At 39.4% G+C, this 17,477-nt stretch overlaps 1 protein-coding gene across 41 annotated transcripts in view; it reads right to left on the minus strand.

Annotated features, from left to right (window-relative positions):
• MAP2 (microtubule associated protein 2) overlaps nucleotides 1-17,477 on the minus strand; it is a 343,536-nt gene that overhangs the window by 21,851 nt on the left and 304,208 nt on the right. For 32 of the 41 annotated variants that reach the window (XM_081851870.1, XM_081851868.1, XM_081851863.1 and 29 more), the window contains 3 exons: nucleotides 8,262-8,447; nucleotides 7,136-7,289; nucleotides 2,301-2,644 (listed from right to left, as the gene is read on the minus strand). In XM_081851870.1, coding sequence (XP_081707996.1) covers nucleotides 2,301-2,644; nucleotides 7,136-7,289; nucleotides 8,262-8,447 — 684 coding nt within the window. The remainder of the gene's footprint in view (nucleotides 1-2,300; nucleotides 2,645-7,135; nucleotides 7,290-8,261; nucleotides 8,448-17,477) is intronic. The other 9 variants (XM_081851861.1, XM_081851862.1, XM_081851853.1 and 6 more) reach the window with 1 other exon arrangement.

A 17,477-nucleotide genomic window follows, 5' to 3' on the forward strand; every position in this document is an offset into this window, starting at 1 on the left:
CTCTCTGTGTAAGCACCTCCAGAGCATGGTGCTGTCACAGTGCGACTCTGCTCCCCAGCACAGCTGCAAGCCAAGGATGGACTCTCGGCTACTAGGTTAACAGATGCCTCCGGTAAAAGGAGAAAATCTATCTCCAAATGACACTTTAGGGCCGGATATCTATACCCTTTCAGTAATTTTCCTGTCATACTTGCTTATGTTCAGGGTTTTCCGCTCCTTCCTCCTCCTGGAGTTACTACACTCAGCATGGCAATTTAAGCTCAGGTTATGAAACTCCAGCTGCCTTCTATTTGTTTCCATAAACTGACTTGCATAAAGCAGACTGTAGAAAGCAGTTCATTCCAACAGCTACAAGAGCCCCAGCCAGAAATGATATAGGAGAAGTAAAACTGAGGTATTGCTACTACATCCTTCTGGGTTGGACTTACTTTCTAGAAAAGAAATGACAGAGGTTCAAGTCTTCCCAGAAATAAAATGGTGTGGCCTTGAAGGCTTCCCCTCTAACCTGTAGTTACTCAATGCCAACGTGGAAGATGCACTCTGTACTCAACCATGTATAGAGGACCTCAGTGAGAACTAGGCTATGGTGTCATAGGCACCCTGCTAATGGTGAGAGGAGACTTAGGGCGTGTCTACTTTCTATTTGTCCCAGGCCTAGAAAGCATGGGGCTGAGTGGTTTTGCCTCTGCTGCACCACTTTCCCCTGCTCTTTAATGCTTAATTGGTGAGAATACTTGGGGGAGCCAGTTGTCATGACGCCAGAGCTTTTAGACACAGGGAAAACTCTCTCAGAATCATCATATCCTCACACTTCTCTTTGGCCTTCCCCTGCACATTCAAGCACTATGCACGCTCCTTTGTTGCTGGGGTTGTTTCTTGGCAGTATGAGGGAAGGATAGACATCCCACACCCAGGGCAATTTTGGAGGCTTGTTCCACCCTCCTGCCACTTTTTCTACAAGAATACAAGGTCTCTATTATTGGAAGAATCTACTTTCCAGCCCTCCACATTTAGGTGTTTAGAATCCCCACACATGAACACCCCACTATTCCTGTTCCATGAGGCTCACACAGTGGTAGTAATAAGCAGAACCCCTTTGAAGCAGGCAAGTCCAGGCAAAGTCTACCCAAAGCAGTCAGGAGCCTGAGCTATTGATCATGCTACATCTGTAGAGAGCTGTGGCCTCATTTAGGCTAGCAAGAGCCAAGTTGGCTCTGCTTCCTTGTGGAAGTGCCTATGCTGACTTAAAAGGCCTTTGTCGATCTTGTAGTCACTGATTTGTACGCTGCGGAGCAGACGTGGATACTACTCAGGACTCAGCTTTCCCACTTTCCTCAGACTTGGAGGGCTATAGCCTCACTCTGGGAAGGGTCAGATTGTACCTCCATTCCCTTTTTTGTACCTTACACAGTGTAGTATGAGGGGCCAGATGCAGGGATCATGACACATTTTACAAATAGATAAACAGATATTGCTACCATATAGAACAACATGCAAGTTTCATGGAGAAGCACAGTGATCTGGAATGGATCCTGGCTAATCCTGCCCATTCTGTCACCTTTCCTTCAATGCAAATCATTTTCAGTGACTGTGTTTTCACACAGTATTAAAACACAAAATACTAAAACATAAAAGTTTGATCTAATAAAGAATGCAATTTACCTATTGAGCAATCCTAATCATTTTTACTTGAGAGTTCCCACAGTTTGCAGTGACCTTACTCACTAGTAAGTATGTTTAGGATTGGAGTCTGAATTATTGGGGTGCACTTTACAACTGCAGTATTTGAAGGAACTGACCTATCCACATTTAATTAAAATAATATTATATTATTGAACATTTATTTGCTTTCCTTGACTGGGCTTTCTAAGGCTCTGTTTTGTAAATACACCAGGTAGCTGCTCCTCTTATCTGGCCCTTGCCTTAATACAAAAATATTCCGATGGCATGTAACAAATATATATAACAGGCATTTTTTCATTCAGAAGCACTTCAATTATATAAAAAAGATAAAATTATAGTTGTTTTGAAAATATGTTTGTTCAGTCAACAAAAAGCAGCAGTAGTACATTTGATAAAAACATACCCCCTCTCCAAAAAAGCCCTAACCTAAAATGTCTTTGTTAAAACCCCAGAACTGACAAGTTTCCATCCCTCTTGGTAAGGAGATTTGAAGGAAGAGATCCGCATTTGTATCTACCTTCTCAACTCCATGCCTTTACTCCTCTCTATGAAACCCTGCATTCTGCTTCCAGTGATAATGCCTGAAACATTGGCTGTTATTGGAACAGAAGCCTTACCTGTCCCCCTTTAGGCTGATATCTGATGTTCTCTGTTGACCCAATTTTGGACCTGACATTCTTGAGATCAGGGAGAGGCTGGTTAATGAGCCGTAGTTGCTTCGGGGTAGCTGGAGATTTTGGAGGTGTGCGTATGATGGCAACTTTCTTCTCAGTGGACACCAGAATACCAGATTTGGGAGTACCTGGTGTATGGGGGGTTCTGGGATAGCTGGGGGTCCCAGGAGTGCCCGGGGTACGGGAGGAATAGCTAGGTGGTGTCCCAGGAGTTATGGCGGTGGAACCCGGTGTAGTTGGGGTTGATGTGCCACTCTTTCCTGTCCGGCTTCGAATAGGCTCTGATCCTGTATTGGGGAAAAATTAAACCATGTTGCTGATATTTTCATGGAGCAGAGGACATCTATCTTATACAGCATTTCATGAGGGCACCTTGCAGATTATTCACTCTGCCGTGTTTCTGAAGGCCATAAAGAAACGTGAGTATGAGCAATAACTTGCTAAATGAGAGCACTATGATATTCAAATCAGTTAATGTTCAAAGAAGGTAATTTAAAACCAACAAGGTTAGAGATACTAAAATAATTATTGCATGGTTTGTAGATCACAGGCTTACGGAGAAATCTATTATAAAAGAATACACGTATTACTGCTGACCTGAACATTTTGCAGACATATGGTACCATCCTGTGTGGGACTGCATCACCCCTGCTTGCCCATTTTTCCTAGCTTGCTTTACCTGCCTGCCTGCCTGCTTACCTACCCATTTCTTTCATCTATGGGTTTTGAATGTTTGTGTCATTTGTACTGATACTGTTTTAGTGATTTAGTTGTATTTGTATATTCTGGCCAGTAAATTCTACTGAATTCCCTCATTTTTTGTGTTATTATTTAATATCATACAGATACAGTGGTACCTTGGTTCTCAAATGCCTTGGTACTAAAACAACTTGGAACCGAAAGACCACAAACCTGGAAGTAAGTCTTCAGGTTTGCAAACTTTTCTCAGAAGCTGAACGTGCTCTCTTTGACTGTTACAATTCCGTTTTGAGTGCCACACTTCCGTTTTGAGTGTTAAGCTGAGATCTGTCTGTTTTCGTTATTTATTTTGTGTTTTTGTTTTTGCGGCTCTTTTTTGTTTTGTTTTTGTGACTGTATGGAATCCAGTTCAGCTGCTGATTGATTGATTGATTATGTGACTGCAGTACATTGTTTATTGCTTTCATTTTATGGATTAATGGTCTCATTAGATAGTAAAATTCATGTAAAATTGCTGCTTTAGGGGTTGTTTTTAAAACGGATTAATCCATTTTGCATTATTTTCTATGGGAAAGCTTGCCTTGGTTTTGGAGTGCTTTGGTTTTTGAACTTCCGGAATGAATTAAGTTTGAGATCACCTTACCTCACATGCGCCTACTCAACCACTTTGATCAATGGAATTTGCACGACTACAGGTGCCACATAGTACTTGTTCAGCACCTGTAAGACCTTGATCATTTAGTGCAGCAGCACCTGCACTTTGGAACTCCTTCCCTATTGAGATCAAGCAGACGCCTTCACTGTACTATTTTGAGACCTATTCAAAACATTATTGCACAGACAAGCCCACCCAGGTTATTAGAAAGGGCTCACCCATGCTTCTACTTATCCAAGTGGTTTTCTCCTTGTCCCGCTCCTTCCCCAGGGAAAACCTGCTCTTTAGTGATAAATCGGAATAAACAACAATCTGGGGTGGAAACCTTCAGATTTCCCCTGCATAAAGCAGAGGTTGTGTGGATAAGCCCATAGTTGAGGTAATTTTAACCTGTTTTAGTATTTTAGTATTTTAACACTTCTATGTTTTAAAATGTGGTTATAATTTTTTCTTGATTTTATGGTTTTATCTTTTTTTGTAAACCACTTTGAGGTTTTTTACAATTAAGTGGTGTATAAATTTTATGAATAACTAAATAATATATTAATATATTTTTAAAGACTATCTACCTCTCTATCTCTCTATTCTTGCGAATTCAACAAGAATGTGGCCTAAGTAGATCTTAAACTCCTTACAAGGTTAACTTAATATCCTCAAAGGAATATAAATAAGAACCTAACTTCTTCTCAGAGTAGAGTCACTGAAATTAATTTGTTAGTCAAAGCCATTCATTTTTATGGGCCTACTCTGACTAAAACTTGGTTGAAAATAAAGGATGTTTCCCCACTCTTCACTACTAAATAATCATTACACACGCACTAGTATTTACAAGGTTTCTAACAGCAGGACTGAACATTTTCTTGTGTCTTATTCTTACACCAATACACTACAAACATGCTCCAACTTTCAGTAAACAATTGTCTAATCTCCCTCCTTTTAATTATCTTAGTTAATTTAACCATATTTACTAACTCCCATGTCCTCATAATTCACTTGTCCAATGTGGGCATTCATTGTTGATTTTCCAGGTTAAAACAAATTCTCTTATATGTATTATATTTGGTTGATGGGTGGCCTAGAAATGGAAATTAACAGGATGCTTTATCTGACTTATCAAAATCTGCTAGTAATGTAAAACACAAAAATAATCTGCTGTGGGGAAAACGGAGGAAGCTATCAAAGCAATAAAACAGAGATGAAGAATTCTAGATTATTATTTTTTTTTGGGGGGGGGGGGGGACTTGAGCTCCCATCAACCCCAGGCAGAGGAGCCAATGGTACAGGATGATGGGAGTAGTAGTTGGGCAATAGGTTATCCATCCTTGATACGAGATTCCTTGGATGGCAGTATGTAAGATATCCCTGCTTATGTACAAGCAGTACTTTGATTCCTGTGCCGCAGCAAGGTTTGTAGGTCTGCGTATTTTTCAATGAATCTTCACTTTAGTTAATGAGAGTAAATAGCACAGAAAAGGAAAAGGAATGTTTTTCTAAAGCTCCTTTGCTTAAGGCAACTGAACAACTTTACCAAACTGGATCTGTTTTAAAACATGTTGACCATAACTCTGTTATGAGAGCAGAAATGCAAGTGAGTAAAATAATGCCAATGTCATTTTAGCATGTATTTAGCAAGAAGCTAAGGGATGCGGGTGGCGCTGTGGGTTAAACCACAGAGCCTAGGGCTTGCCGATCATAAGGTCGGCAGTTCAAATCCCCGCAACGGGATGAGCTCCCATTGCTCTGTCCCTGCTCCTGCCAACCTAGCAGTTTTAAAGCACGAAGTGCAAGTAGATAAATAGGTACCGCTCCAGCGGGAAGGAAAACCGTGTTTCCATGTGCTGCTCTGGTTTGCCAGAAGTGGCTTAGTCATGCTGGTCACGTGACCCGGAAGCTGTACACCAGCTCCCTTGCCCAATAAAGCGAGATGAGCACTGCTACCCCAGAGTCAACTGCGACTGGACCTAATTGTCAGGGGTCCCTTTACCTTTAAGAAGAGGCTGCAAATTCAGTTACTCCAAGCTATGCAGCTCAAACGCATCCATTCTTAAGGAAATCAGCCCTGAGTGCTCACTGGAAGGACAGATCGTGAAGCTGAGGCTCCAATACTTTGGCCACCTCATGAGAAGAGAAGACTCCTTGGAAAAGACCCTGATGTTGGGAAAGGTTGAGGGCACAAGAAGAAGGGGACGACAGAGGACGAGATAGTTGGACAGTGTTCTCGAAGCTACAAACATGAGTCTGACCAAACTGCGGGAGACAGAAGTGCCTGGCGTGCTCTGGTCCACGGGGTCACGAAGAGTCGGACACAACTAAACGACTAAACAACAACAATGCAGCTCAATTCAGTACATGTTTCCTAAAAAGCAAGTCCCACTTTGTGAAATGGAACTTCCAAGTCATTATTAACACTTAACAGGTATACCGTTGTACACCTGCAATCCCAAGCACATTCACCAGAAATAAACTAATGGCATTTACTTATTCAGATTTTCGCCTACTTCACCCTATGTTACCTCCTTAACTCACTTTATTCTCACAGCAATACAGAAAACCAATCTAGCATCTATTTCCAGGTCCATACACTATGGAGCAGTTGCAGCAACAGGGGTCTCCCCACCCCCCCAACAGTTTATGTAGCTTTCCCTGAAGGAATGCACACATGCAGATGGAGACTACGCCTGTGTGGAAACTTCCTCTGCTCACCCCCTTTCAATCTGCTTCTGGTTCTGGGACACAGTGGTGCAGGAGAGGGTGAAGCACCGGTCCTTCAATTGCCTGACCTGCCTCTTCCTCCTCTTCTACTTACTTTACTTTATCAAACCTTTATTAGGCATTATGGAAATAAAACCTTAAAAGAGAAAATAACATATAAAAGCCTTAAAATATATATAAACCTCCTCTTCTCCCAACCCATCCTGTGCTCTACCCTCCAGTGCTGAAGCATCCCCTGCCTCTGATTCTTGCCTTCTGACTGGTACAGGTCCTCACAAGCCACTGCCTTCTAATCCCAAGTCAGACTCCAGCCCCCGTTTTCCCGGTGCACACTCGCCAGCGTCCTGCCAGTCCCTGACATGATGGAAGGGATGGGATGGTGGATAGGTTGTAGGTGGTTCAGTATTAAGCTAAGGGGCATTCTGGGGTGTTGGTGTAAATGAGTGGAGAGAACCTTCAGGAGAAATGTTGTGTGTTAGGGAAACCAGGATGCTGAGCAAGAGCTTCAGGGTAGGAGTAGAGGGGGATATGACAGTGTGTAAATTGTATGTACAAAACTCTGGCGACCAGCATACATTTTTTCTGTTGTAATTTGTAAATAGTATAAGAGGGTGTATTATACTGTATCATTTTGATATGCACAGAGACCTCAAGAGATTCACACAAAGTGCACCTGCAGGCTAAAGAAAATGTGGAGGGTACAGAAACCTACTGGTGGTCCGTCGCATTGATGAAGAGATGGTGCTGTTCAGGGAGAAAGAATTTTCATCTCGTTCTCTGTCTCCTGACAGGCCCCTCCGGGTGGGTAGAATAGAGGAAGGTCTTGGTAAAGAGGAACGCTTTTCTGGACTCTTGGTTACACCGTCCTAGGAGAAACAATAGAAATTGGGTTTTTTTACTTTTAATTTTTTTAAAAAATGGGTAAAATGCAGTTGTTGTGATGACATTTAATTTTCCAGCAGTTTCTCCCCAGCAAGAGCTTCAAACTATGTCAAGGTAAGGAAGATCAGATCAAGCCTAGACAGATTAATTTCCAGCCCCCATGCACCTAGAGGTGAGATTATTACCTCCAGAGGGGATCCAACATGGATTTAACTTTGCTTACAGCATACCAAAGTGAGATGATACAGGCAGAACTGAGTAATTTGGCAGGCTGGGGTAGGGGAGCATAGCTGATTTTAGTTTGGCTATGACTACACTAGTATCAGTCTCAAGTCTGCAGCGAAAAGTCAAAAGGACACCCCCACTTGTAATATTTAGGCCTCATCCTATTGTAGTCTTATGGCAAAAAGCTTATTAGGTTTGTGAACTTTGGTTTGAACCAACTAACAGTTTTTAAGAGTGGTTAAAGTGGTATGACAGAGACATCACTGCCTTTTTGTGTGCATGCATTTCTTTGGCAACAGTTGCCCTTAATCAAATGGTGCTTGCGTATTTTTGAGAAAAAAATGTTTTAAAATGTTTTAAAGTTTGCAAAACTTGCTTACCTGAGGCAATAATAACTGAACACACTACCTCCAGCACTGAAAAGTATAATGTTTCTCCAGCCTAAATGGATGGATTCCTAGGGTTTTAATCAAACCCTGGGAAGGGAAGCATTCCAGTTCAGGATAGGAGCTAATTATGGGTCCTGTAATAAGAAAGGCAATATCTGACAGTGTTTTTTTCTTGAATTCAACAGGGGGAAGTTTGTTCACTCCTGCTCTACAGCTCTTTTGTCAGTGTGAACTATTTGTGTTCAGAGAAGGGCAAGGGGAAAAGAGTGTAAGCAAACAGATCAGAATCCACCTCTGGCCCTTTCTTTGCTATCACTGACTTCATTTACTCTGCTGCCTTACCTGAGCATCTGTTTTTGAATATGGCAAGCAGTCTCTTGGGCCTGCGGAAGAGGGCCTGGCAAAGCAATTGTCTGCATCAAGCAAAGCTTTTTTAGTAGAAGTTAATGAGCAAGCTGAGCTGGGTCTTGGAGGAAGCAATGACTTTGCTCTAACCTTTGAGGCAGGAATCTTTGACAAAGAAGAAGTCTAGTCATGAGAAAACAAACAGAAGGAACACAACATGAACATGGACAATGGTGTAAACAGAAAATGCATGCAATATGGAAAACAAACTGCAAAACAAAACTTCTTTTTAAAAAATCACCATGTGTGCATATCCTAAGGTACACATGTATAAATGAGGCTGTTTTGTTGCTTTTTTAAAAAAGTAATGTGAATAAAGAGATTGGGAATATTTTTCAGATTTCAAACATGATCTTTTACTGTTGTTCATAAGCATAAGATATGGTCAGGCCACTGGTTCATCTAAGGCTGTCCACTTTGCCGGGCAATGGCTTTCCATGGCTTAGGATGGGATTATCTCAGCTCCGCTATCTGAGAGATCTCCAAGTGTCCTGATTTTCCAGGGACAGTCCTGGAATTACAAAAGCCACCCAAGCTTCTGATTGGATCTCAAAATGTCCCTATTTTCCCTGCTAGAGCATGAGCCAGCGCTTAATCTGAGCAATGGTGATGGTGGTGGCAGAGAGGAAGCATCCCATGGCCCCTCCCGAAAAGCAGGTGAGGAGGAGAAGAGGCTGCAGCCGCCAAGGCCCAGCCTCAGGTGACATGCCGGCTCTGGGGGGCAGGCAGAGGGCAGGGCTGCCCAGGGCAGGAAGAAAAAGGAAGCAGAACAGAGTGCAAGGAGTCTTGATATGGGGGGTCAAGGAGGGTCACTTGGGGGAGAGTGAGAACTGTCCCTATTTTCATCTGAGGAATGTTGGAGGGTATGTAAGAAGAGTCTGTACCAAAGGCTGAAGTTGGGCATTCAAAGCAAATGCTCCACCTACTGGGCCACAGTCTTCCTCCAGGCCCAGGCTGATAAAAAACTTTATTACTAATGATTGTAACATTTAGTATCAAATTATTGTTATCTTCAGGATGCCCAAATTGCTAGAAGCTGCATCAGAAATACATGTGTATGTGTGTTTGTTTTTTAATTATGGACAAGAAGTGACAACCTAACATACAAACCACTTTGGGAGTGGACACTGATTTTTAATATGTAAAAATGTAAATAAATGAAGTGTTTCTGCTTTTTAGTGCCAAAATGGATTAAATTTCATATTTTCTAGTTTAACTCAATTATGCTTTAGGCCTACTAAATAAAAGCTGATAAAATTAAATAAAAGCTGATAAAATCCCTTGCCACGGATGAAATGCTGATTAATTTTTTAAAACTTTTCAATTTTCCTGTCAAAATTCCTACTAGGTATTATTTTCTTTATGTCAATGACAGAACACTTCTGTTGGTAGAAATCTGAAGATATTGGACAATGACGATGACAGAATTTGAGAATGTAAATGCAAAAACTGAAAATGTATACACATCTACAGATGAAATGACAAATACTAAAGACAAAGTCTTAAAGAAACAACAGCAGCAAAACTGTTATCCACCACCAGAGTCATCAAGTAGAATCCCATTTCAGTTTTATGTATCTATATCTATATATAGACACCACTTTAAACATGCTGTTTTTGCAAATGCAAAACACAGGTACAGCTCATTTCCTCATTGCTGCCAATGCAGAACGCAGGTCTGGCTCATTTCCACCCAGCCATCCACAGAAGAAGAGATGTGTATACAGTCATGTATGTACATTTTTAAAAAAATCTGATCCCACTGAGATCCCAGTATGAAATTTTGCAGGTAGCTTTTGAAATATTAAATAATCAATACATTTTTGGAATTTTAAAATCATACTAATTTTTAAAAAGATGGAGCCAGCTTGTTTTCTCCTGCTCTGAAGGGTAAGACTCAAACCAATGGATTCAAGTTACAAGAAAGGAGATTCCAACTAAACATAAGGAAGAACCTTCTGAAGGCAAGAACTGTTTGACAGTGGAACGGACTCCCTCAGAAGGTTGTGGACTCTCCTTCCTTGGAGGTTTTTAAGCAGAGGTTGGATGGCCATCTGTCAGGGATGTTTTAGCTGAGATTCCTGCATTGTAATGGGTTGGACTAGTTGAACCTTCCAACTCTATGATTCTATAGAAAGCCATATGATGTTTTCTGACCTGTTCAGGGAAGTTTTTAATGTGTGACATCTTAGTGTATTTTTGGTCTTTGTGGAAGCCGCCCAGAGTGGCTGGGGAAACCCAGCCAGATGGGCGGGGTACAAATAATAAATTATTATTATTACTGAGGATGAAACGGTAAAACCTGCTATGATAAAATGGGCACAAGATGTTGGACATAACATTATGTTTGCTGACTGGGAACAGTTATGAACCACTGGAATTAAATTTACGGCATGCAATGCCTTAAAAGAGAATATTATGAAAATGATGTACAGATGGTACATGACCCCAGTCAAGCTTGCAAAAATTTATCATTTGCCCGATAATAAATGTTGGAAGGAAGAAAGAGATAAAATTCTGAATCTGCACTACCAAAAATCACTGGAAATTGAAGATTCTTTTGTAGAGATTTTTAAAGATATTCCTAAGCCTATTCTAGATGCGAGAGGTGACTACAGAGAGCTGGTTATACTATTGAAGAAAAGCAGAATCTTCTTTAGATGGGAATTTCCTCAAGGCCTGTCTTTTAAATACAGAGGGGAAAAAATAAGAATCAAGACACCGAGTGACAAAGACAAATTTTTGAGAGAACACGAAGAAGATCTTGTGAAGGAGGTGGAAGCTGGAGAGGAACCAACACCATCGGGAAAAGGAATCCTAGACCTAGCAAACTTATCGTTTGGATTGCAGCTACCAACAGAAGAGGAACAACAACTAGGAGCTGTAGGAGGAGTAAGTAAATAACCCCATCATGGCTTTGCGACTTCTGAGTTGGAACTGTAATGGTTTGAACATTCCTCGAAAGAGGAAGAGTGTATTTCATATACTAAACAAGCAACAATTGGATTTAATTTGCTTACAAGAGACACATGTGATGAGAGCACATAGAAGATTACTTATTAACAAGAAATGAGGACAAGAATTTGTTTCATCTGATAGAGTGAAAAAAAGAGGAGTTGTTTTATATGTAAAAGACAGATTAATGCCTAAATTGATATTTAAAGATGAACAAGGAAGATATCTGGCAATTGAAATTCAAATCCAAGGACAGAAATTATTGATTGTAGGAGTCTATGCACCGAATGAAGGCAAATCTGAGTTTTTCAAGAAGTTGCACGAGATCTTGATGGACTTTTTAGAATGGAATGTAATTTTGATGGGAGATATGAATGGAGTTGTCTCCACAAACATGGATAAAGCGCAAAGACAAGTGATATCTAAGGATGGAAGACTACCAAAAACTTTTTTGAATTGACTGACAATATGGATTTGGTTGACATCTGGAGAACAAAGAACCCTCTTGAAAGAGAGGGAACCTTCTTTTCTGAAGCCAATATGACCTGGACTAGAATTGACCAAATATGGGTCACTAGAGGATTGGCACCAAAGATAAAAAAAGTGGAAATCTGCCCAAAAACATGCTCTGACCATAACGCCGTGAAGATGGAAATGAACCAAACAACAGCTGGCACCTTTAGATGGAGAATGAATGACACCCTATTTAGAGATAAAGAATTTTGTAAAAAGGCCCAAAAAACATTGAGAGACTATTTCGAGATTAACCTGAAGACCAATGTTGAAAAAAGAGTAATCTGGGATGCAAGTAAAGCCGTTATGAGAGGGTTCTTGATACAACAAAATGCAATAAAAAAGAGAAGCCAGAATGCGAAAAAGGATAAGATTTTGGAAAAGATAAAAGAAGGAGAAAAGAAATTAAGATTAAAACCAAAGTCTCAGGAGATCTTGAGAGAAATCAAATTATATCAGGTCCAGTATATGGAATTGATGAACCAAGAAATAGAATGGAAAATTAAACAAATGAGACAGAAGACCTTTGAATCTGCTGATAAATGTGGTAAACTTCTGGCTTGGCAATTGAGGAAGAGACAAAAATTGAATACAGTGACAAATTTGGAAGTGGATGGAAAGAACATCTCTAACCCAACTGATATTACAAGTTTCCAGAGATATTTTAAACAATTGTACGCACAAGGGCCACAAAAAGACTCTGATATAGAACAATTTTTTGAGAAAAATGGATTGAAGGAAATTTCAAGTGAGGATAAAGTACTTTTGAACCAGAAAATAACTGAACAAGAAATAGAGAGTGCCATTCAAAGCATGCAACTGGGCAAATCTCCGGGGCCTGATGGACTGACTTCCAAATACTATAAAGCTTTAAAGGAATGGATACTACAACCTTTGAAGGAAGTCTGCAACGAAATTCTTGAGGGGAAAAAGGTACCTGAAACGTGGAAAGAGGCCTACATCACGCTTATACCGAAGACAGAGACTAAGACCCAACTTAAGAACTACCGCCCAATTTCTTTACTGAATGTGGATTACAAAATCTTTGCCGACATTTTAGCTAGAAGATTGAAAAAAGTATTGATGGGGGAGATTCATAGTGACCAAGCAGGCTTTCTCCCGAGAAGACACTTATCAGACAATGTAAGGAATATAATAGACATTTTGGAGATGTTAGAAGTTAATATAAACACAAAAGCTGTTTTGATATTTGTGGACGCGGAGAAAGCCTTTGATAATATTTCTTGGACCTTTATGAAGAAGAATCTCCAGGGTATGGGGGTAGACCAAGGGTTTGAAAACGGTATAGGCGCAATATATTTTGAACAAAAGGCTAAACTTATAGTGAACAATGTGATCACGGAAGAGCTTAAAATTGAGAAAGGGACACGCCAGGGGTGCCCAATCTCCCCGCTACTTTTTATTTCGGTCCTGGAGGTTTTGTTAAACATGATAAGAAAGGACCAGCTGGTTAAAGGGGTTCAGGTCAGAGCGAAACAATATAAATTGAGAGCCTTTGCAGATGATTTGGTACTTACATTACAAGAGCCAGAATCTAGTACTAAAAGAGTTTTGGAACTGATGCAAGAATTTGGTCAATTGGCAGGATTTAGATTGAATAAGTTAAAAACTAAGGTATTAGAGAAAAACTTAACAGTGATTGAGAAAGAGAAATTTCAGAATGAGACAGGTTTAACTGTGGTTAAGAGTGTAAAATATTTGGGGATTAATATGACAGCTAAAAATATGAATTTATTTAAAGATAACTATGATAAATGTTGGAAACAAGTGAAAAAAGATTTAGAAATCTGGTCAAACTTGAAGCTCTCCTTGTCTGGTCGAATAGCAGTATAAAGATGAATGTATTGCCTAGAATGTTGTTTTTGTTTCAAACTTTGCAAATTGTAGACAAGATGGACTGTTTCAAGGGTTGGCAGCAAGATATTTCTAAATTTATCTGGCAGGGCAAAAAGCCCAGGATAAAATTTAAGATTCTAACTGATGTAAAGGAAAGAGGGGGATTTGCCCTGCCAGATTTGAGACTTTATTATGAATCAGCAGCTTTCTGCTGGCTAAAGGACTGGCTGCTTCTCGAGAATACAGACATTTTGGATTTGGAAGGATTTAACAATTTCTTTGGGTGGCATGCATATTTGTGGTATGACAAGGTTAAGGTTCATAAAGGTTTTAAAAACCATATTGTCAGGAAAGCATTGTATAATGTCTGGATTAAATATAAAGACTTGCTGGAGAACAAAACTCCAAGGTGGCTGTCACCAATGGAGGCAAAAGCTTTGAAAAAACTTAATATGGAGGCTAAATGGCCAAAATACTGTGAAATTCTAGAACAGGAGGGTGATAAGTGGAAATTGCAGAGTTTTGAGATCTTAAAAGATAAAATGCGAGACTGGCTTCATTATTATCAAATATTGGAGGTCTATAAGTTGGACAGGAAAATTGGCTTTCAGGTGGAGAAATCAAAATTGGAAACAGAGTTGTTAGAATCCAAAACTAAGAATTTGTCAAAAATGTATAACTTGCTGTTGAAATGGAATACACAGGATGAAACAGTTAAATCAGCTATGATTAAGTGGGCACAAGATATTGGTCATAACATTATGTTCGCTGACTGGGAAAGGTTGTGGACCACCGGTATGAAATTCACGGCATGTAATGCCTTGAGAGAAAATATTATGAAAATGATCTATAGGTGGTACATGACCCCAGTCAAGCTTGCAAAAATTTACCACTTATCAGACAACAAATGTTGGAAATGTAAAGAAAATGAAGGTACATTCTTTCACCTGTGGTGGACATGCCCAAGGATTAAGGCTTTCTGGGAAATGATCTATAATGAAATGAAAAAGGTATTTAAATATACCTTCTTGAAGAAACCAGAGGCCTTTCTCCTGGGTATTGTTAGCCATGTGGTGTTAAAGAAGGACAGAACTTTTTTTATGTATGCTACAACAGCAGCAAGGATACTTATCGCAAAGTATTGGAAGACACAAGATCTACCCACTCTGGAAGAATGGCAGATGAAGATGACAGACTATATGGGACTGGCAGAGATGACTGGCAGAATCCGAGACCAGGACAAAGAGACAGTGGAAGAAGATTGGAAGAAGTTTAAAGACTATCTTAATAAATATTACAAAATTAATGAAGGCTAAAAAGATATGGGTTTAAAAATTAGTGGTTTACAGGGGCGTTGATTAAGGAAAAAGAATAGAATTATTAAAAACTATGGGGAAAATGGGAATGGATTTGTTGATAAGATAAATGAGATTAGAATACAGAAGGGAGAGGTGTGAGGAGGTCGGTGAAATTAGGTTTAGAAAATAAGGTTTGAATTTATACTTGTTTTTGATTTGTTTGTTGGTTTATGTATGTTTTTATTGTTGTTTGTGTTTGTGTTTATATGTGTTTATTCAAAAGTTTAATAAATATCATTTTAAAAAAAACCTACTTACAAAAACATTGTAAAATTTTTGAATGTTGATGACATTGAAATGAAATGAAGGGGTTCTAGTAAATAAGGGAAATAAGAAAATACAATACGTGAGGGAAATTATTTAAGGATAAAACTAATAAGAATGAATTTGCTAATCAATTTTAAAGTGGAATACAAGAAAGGGAGGTGGGTGGAAGTCAGCAAAGTTTATGAATGATAAGAATTTGAAAAGAGGCTTTTTTTTCTTTTTTTTCTTGTTTCTGTTTTTGTTAAATTTTTCAACTTTTTTGCTTCTGTTATATTTTTTCTTTTTTGTTGTGTTTTAACTGTTTGTATTTGTTGGTGTTTTGAAGTTTGCTGTATGTTTGACATGTATTGTTTCGCTTTTTTCTTGTAAAACTTAATAAAATATTATTCAAAAAAACCAAAACCAAAACAAAATGTTGATAGGAGAAGATATTGTGACTCTGTTATGTAAAATAAGTCATTCGCTGGAAGAGCTTAATAAAAAGACGGATGCCACGACTTTTAAAGTTGATCATAGAATCATAGAATCATAGAATTGGAAGAGACCACAAGGGCCATCGAGTCCAACCCCCTGCCAAGCAGGAAACACCATCAGAGCACTCCTGACATATGGTTGTCAAGCCTCTGCTTAAAGACCTCCAAAGAAGGAGACTCCACCACACTCCTTGGCAGCAAATTCCACTGTCGAACAGCTCTTACTGTCAGGAAGTTCTTCCTAATGTTTAGGTGGAATCTTTTTTCTTGTAGTTTGGAACCATTGATAACTTGGAACAGAAAGTGACTAATTTGTTTCAACATGACTGAACATGAGCATAATTTAATATGTTCTAGAAAGTTGTGACCTTTAAATAAGGTGTCCAAAGTTTAGTTAAACACACACACACACACACACACAGGACAAAACCTTTAAAGGGGGCAGAGCATCCATGTTTCTTTATTCACAGGTCTGTCCTATTTACACGCAAGGGAGAGATGGTGAGGTGGGCCTAATTTTTTTAACTAAAGGAGCATGTAGGACGGTCTGGATGTTGTCACTTCTGTCATCTTAGGTGGCTGATTTAGGCCACCTTCCTCTCCAGTCCAGCTCACCTCATGTCAGGCCAGGAGAAAAATGCCTGCAGTGGCAGCATAAGATGAAAGCGCGGAGGAGTTCAGCTTTTGGCAGTCTGAACGCACCATTTGTTTTGTTTTGTTTATATATATATATAAAATAAGACACCCCTCATTTATTTGAGAATGTACTTAGAAAAAGGGAAATATTTTTGCAGTGGTTGTTCCTCAAGATTTTTCCTCCGACAAAATAAAAGTTTATGCTAAAAATGGGCCAGAAATATCAGGTTTTTAAAATAAAACTTTGGGGACTCAGGGGAATTATATATATATATATATATATATATATATTACTACTGAGATACTCGCGCACCTCAAAATAGAAGGGGTGACAACTACAGGTGATATCCAAGTAACTCATGCTCAGAGTAAACCCATTAAAATCAATAAACTTAAGTCAGTTGATTTCAATGGATACATTCTGAGTGTGACTAATGTTAGCTAACACCTCTATTTTTGGACAATGGAATTGCAAAGTGTATATTTTCTTTTAACAATTCAGCAAAATGACACAAGCGAGAACTTTCATTAACATTGCTCCATTGATTTATCACAAATCTGGCTCTGGCTCTAAGCATTTAACAATATTGATTCTTAATGGAGTTCAGAAACTTTAAAACAACATATATAGGTACTTGTTAATTAGCAGCCTACATCCCATTTTTCAGTTGATTTTCATTGTGCAGAGAGATAAACATATGAAGGGGGTGGGGCAACAACTGTCTGTACGGCACACTAGCGAAAGAAGCTATGATGTCCTTTATTTTACAGGAGTACCTATTTGCAAAACAGCAATGAAATAGCTCCCTGTTAGAATGGTGTACTTTGAATTACAGTTCTCTCTCACTCTATGGCTGTCAGCTGAATAAATGGATGAACTGCCACCCAGCTCAACCCCCCACAAGCAAACCCCATCCACTCTTTTGCATTGATTCCCTCACAGCCAAATACTACTTTCTCTCCCCTCATGATTTTTCCTCTCATTGTTCCTTTCTCTTTTCCTCCCTGCTGCCTATGAACATGCTATTACAACAGGGGAGAAAAAAAGGACAGGGGAGGTGGAAGGCTGTAGACAGGATGAGGTAGGAATCACA

This window comes from Podarcis erhardii (assembly GCF_964252035.2).
Source record: "Podarcis erhardii genome assembly, chromosome: 1".
NCBI classification, from domain to species: Eukaryota; Metazoa; Chordata; class Lepidosauria; order Squamata; family Lacertidae; genus Podarcis; species Podarcis erhardii.